At 43.1% G+C, this 4,279-nt stretch overlaps 1 protein-coding gene across 1 annotated transcript; it reads right to left on the bottom strand.

Moving 5' to 3' along the window:
- Positions 1–3,337: 3,337 nt before the first annotated feature.
- LOC127194326 (olfactory receptor 2F1-like) lies at positions 3,338–4,279 on the bottom strand. Its single transcript, XM_051151634.1, has one exon. The coding sequence runs from the start codon at positions 4,277–4,279 to the stop codon at positions 3,338–3,340; it is 942 nt and encodes a 313-aa protein (XP_051007591.1).

Raw genomic sequence — 4,279 nt, 5'->3', positions numbered from 1 at the left:
CCTTTTAGTTGCTTCCCCTCTAGTTTCTCTACAGTGGCTTCTGTATAATATCGAACTAAAATAACAACACGCACTGAGGCTCTTAAAAATGTTTACATGAGAATGAATGACAGGACCATGCAATTTGGCATATGGATATGTTGGAGGATCATGGGAACATCCAGGGAGATCGTGGCAAGTGGGGGGATTTAAAAAGCAAACATTCATTGTTGCTAGGAAATAAATTCATACCAGTGACTGACTATGGGTGGAGATGACTTGCAAGTTTGTGAAAACTAGCTGTTTTGGGACAGGGTGTCCTTATATAACTGGTTTTAACTGCAAGATTGTACTTTGGCTGCATGCATTGTTATGGAATTTTTCATCAAGTAAATATGCATGAGGCCTCCTTTGTTGGTGATGCTGTAACTTTGTTATCAGGGTCTGACATGGCTATATTGACCTTGACAGCTTTCACAACAGAGTTGGTGAACTGACAGACTGAATGATCAGATCAACTCTCTCACACATGTAGTTGGGAGAAGTAAAAGAACTGTGTAATGAGGGAAGAAAGGTGATCTTAAAAACACCTTTGACACTTAGTGGTTCCCATCTTAGTACCCCCAAGAATCTTTCTGGGGAGTTCCTTGTGTTAAGATCTCATTCTGAAAGAAAGGCTAACAGCTTTATTTACTTTTTGAAAGGATTTTTATTATTTTTATTTCATGTGCACGAAATGTTTGCCTGCATTTATGTATGTGAACCATGTGTGTGCCTGGTGCCTGCAGAGGCCAGATGAGGGCATCAGGTCCTTTGGAACTAGAGTTCCAGCCTATTGTTAGATGGCATGTGGGTTCTAGGACCTGAACCCGGGGCACTGTGCCAGGGAAGTGAGTACTGCTGAGACACCCGTGTAGGTCCGAGTGCCAACAAGTTCTGAGGAACCCGTGTTCAAGCTTGTTTATCATATTTTTTCTTTATCATAATATTTTTATTGAGTATTTGAAAATTTCACATCATGTACGCTGATCATACTCATTTCCCAGTCTCTCTTGTCCTCCTCCTACACTTGTGACCTATTCCCCCTCACCCCAAGTTAAATTTCCAGGGATGGGCATGGATTCAGATAATCATAGCCACTGTGAGTTCGTGAGCACAGTGGTCATGCCACGCCGGGAAGACAGTGTCCCACAATACTCCGTTGCTTTCTGGTTTATCCATCCCCACTCCCCTCTCCTCCCACACTGCCCCCACAGTGTTCTCTGGTCATTGGGATAAGTGGTACAGATGTCCCTTTTAGGCACTGACATTCAATTATCTTCAATATTTTAACGAGTTATGTAATATATAACTATTATCCAAGCATGAACTATATGTCCATATCATATGATAACTGGATACACAAGTTCGGTCATACATACACACAGCTGAATGTGACTCAGTCACACACAGGAACAACGCCCTGTTACAAGCTACAAGGATCAAGTTTAAAAAAAACACCTGGATAAGTGAGGAAGACCAGGTATTTCTTTTATAGGTCTAGTTATATGACACACACAGAGCTGGCAAATCCACAGACAGAAATCATGCTAAGGCCAAGAAAGGGCATGGCTGCTTAATGAGAATAGGATGCGGGTTAGTTTTGCCATTGTTGACAATATTATGAAGTTACACAGATATGAAGCTGCAGGATTCTGTGATAAACACCCATGTATTAAACGGAAAAAAATAAACTGTGTTATGTGAATTTAGTCTTCATTAAAAAACTTGATATAAATGTATGATGTTTCTCTTCTACTTAATTTTTGAGACTGGTTTGAATGTGTTGAATAAAACATGCATTGCTCATTTTGTGGATTGATTTGTTTTGTACACATGACAAACTTGAGATCTGTAATACTCAGAATAAAAATATTTTTCTCTCTTTCTAAAAGAAATAAAATTCATATGGATGCTTTGCCCATATGTGTCTGTGCACCACATGTGTACAGTGCCTGGAGAGATCAGAAGAGGGCATTGGATTCCAAGGGGTGGAACTGCAGATGGTTGTGAGCCACGCTGTGTGTGCTGGGAATAGAACCAAGATCTTAAGGAAGAGCGAATGCTCTTCACTGTGAAGCTAATTTTCTAGCTCCCACATGAGAGATACTTAATTTGCATTTTAAAAGTCAGTTTTAAAAGACTGGGAAGGTGGCACATGCTTGTAATCTCAGTACTTGGGGCAGCAAAGACAGAAGGATCGCTATGAGTTTGAGGCTAGCCTAGTCCACAAAGTGAGTCTAGAACAGTCAAGACTACACAGAGAAACTCTGTCTAGAAAAAAGCAAACAAAAAAGTTGTTTGAAAGAATTGTCAAAATCAAACTACCACTTCTTTGCATTATTGCCTAGGGTGTTTAGAAGATACTCACCTACCCTGGGAGGAGTAGTAGAGGAGGTGAACCAAATGATTTCTAGTGAGGGAAGAATCCTTGCCTTTCCGCATACCTTGGCTCACCTATGATCATGTGTGGCATGTCCTTATAATCATGCATGACTTTTGAACATCTTCCAGAAGTTTCAAAAGAGTATATGCTGATTATAAGAAAGATGTAGTTTGAGGTCCTAATTTTGTGTTTCTCTGACCTGCCACTTGCCTCCCATGCAAGTTGGAAGTGAAAAGAAAGCAAATGAAGCCCTTGGGCCTTGCACGTGGCCAGAGCTTACTCACCAGGGCTCTGGGAGTCATGAGGATGAGTTTGGCTCCCGATGTGTTGAGTTCCACACCCTACTAAAATGGGCTGCTCCAAGTGGGAATCAGATGACGTTTATTCCTCTGACCTAAGGCCAATTGGATGACATAAACCCAGAAAATTTTATAACTTACCACTTATTTATTCCTCCTTTCGGTATGACTTCTATATATTTGGAAATTTTAGCAATGTAATTTCCTTAACATAAATTGTGTGCATACCTAATTGCAGTAATCTTCCTTTCGAATTAGTATATCTGCTGTGTAATTTCTCCTAAATGAATATATTTCATTTATTTATTTTTATTTTTTATTTTTGTAGATTAGATCATTCTAAAGGCGTGTAATTCACTTTCTTTGGAATAAGACAGGCAAAGAAAGAAAGAAAAAAAAAAGAAATTCAGAATTAAAATCTTAATTCTCTTTTAACTCAAAGCAGCATAGTGTATATCATGGTCCTATGTGCATGTGCACACTCATGCCAAACACGTTAATGTTCACCCATTCATGCACACATATGAGTATCATGAAGAGCTATATACTCCAGCACACTTATATGTACACCATGAGGAGCTATATGCCCCAGTTCCCACTATAAGGAGATATGGCCTCTTTATATAACGGCTTCCTAATTCTTTGACTCCAATCTATTTATCAGAACTCGACTCAAGGCAGCCTTCACATCCTTGTTCCTCAGGCTGTAGATGAGAGGATTCAGCATGGGAGTGACCACAGCGTAGAAAACCACTACCACCTTGTCCTGCTCGGCAGAGGCGGTGGAGGTGGGCTCCATGTGTGTGAAGAGGGCCATCCCATAAGACATGGAGACCACAGTCAGGTGGGAGGCACAGGTCCCGAAGGCTTTGCGGCGTCCCTGAGTGGAGCGGATCTTCAAGATGGCGGCCACAATGTGGGCATAGGACAGAGAGACCAGGCAGCAGGGCACCAGCAGCACAACCACACTAGAGGCCAGTATCACCACCTGGTTGAGCGTGATGTCCACACAAGCCAGCCGGACAAGGGCCAGTGTCTCACAGGCCACATGGTTGAGCACATTGTGTCCACAGGTGGGAAGGCGCATGGTGACTGCTGTCTCCACAGCAGAATTGACCACACCCACAAACCAAGAGACACTTGCTAGAAGCATGCAGAGCCTTGGGCTCATCACCACTGTGTACCGTAGTGGATCACAGACAGCCACATAACGGTCATAGGCCATGGCAGCCAGCAGCAGGAACTCAGTGCCTCCTAGGGCCAGAGTAAAGAAGTGCTGGGTCCCACATAGGGCAAAAGAGATGGTCTTCTTCTCCATGAGGAAGTGTGCCAGCATCTGGGGGACCCCACTGGAGGTGTAGCAGATGTCCACCACTGACAGATGGCAGAGGAAGAAGTACATGGGCAGGTGGAGTCGTGGGTCCAGTGCTATGAGGAGGACAATGAGCCCATTGCCCAGCAGGGTCAGCAGGTAGGTGGCCCCGAAGAGGACAAAGAGTCCAGCTTGGACATGCTTGTCACTGGAGAGACCCATGAGGATAAACTCACTCACCCAGGTTGCATTGTCTCTCCTCAT

This window comes from Acomys russatus, chromosome 10, assembly GCF_903995435.1.
Source record: "Acomys russatus chromosome 10, mAcoRus1.1, whole genome shotgun sequence".
NCBI lineage: Eukaryota > Metazoa > Chordata > Mammalia > Rodentia > Muridae > Acomys > Acomys russatus.
The sequence above is the reverse complement of the archived record's forward strand: the minus strand, read 5'-3'. Positions and strand labels throughout refer to the sequence as shown.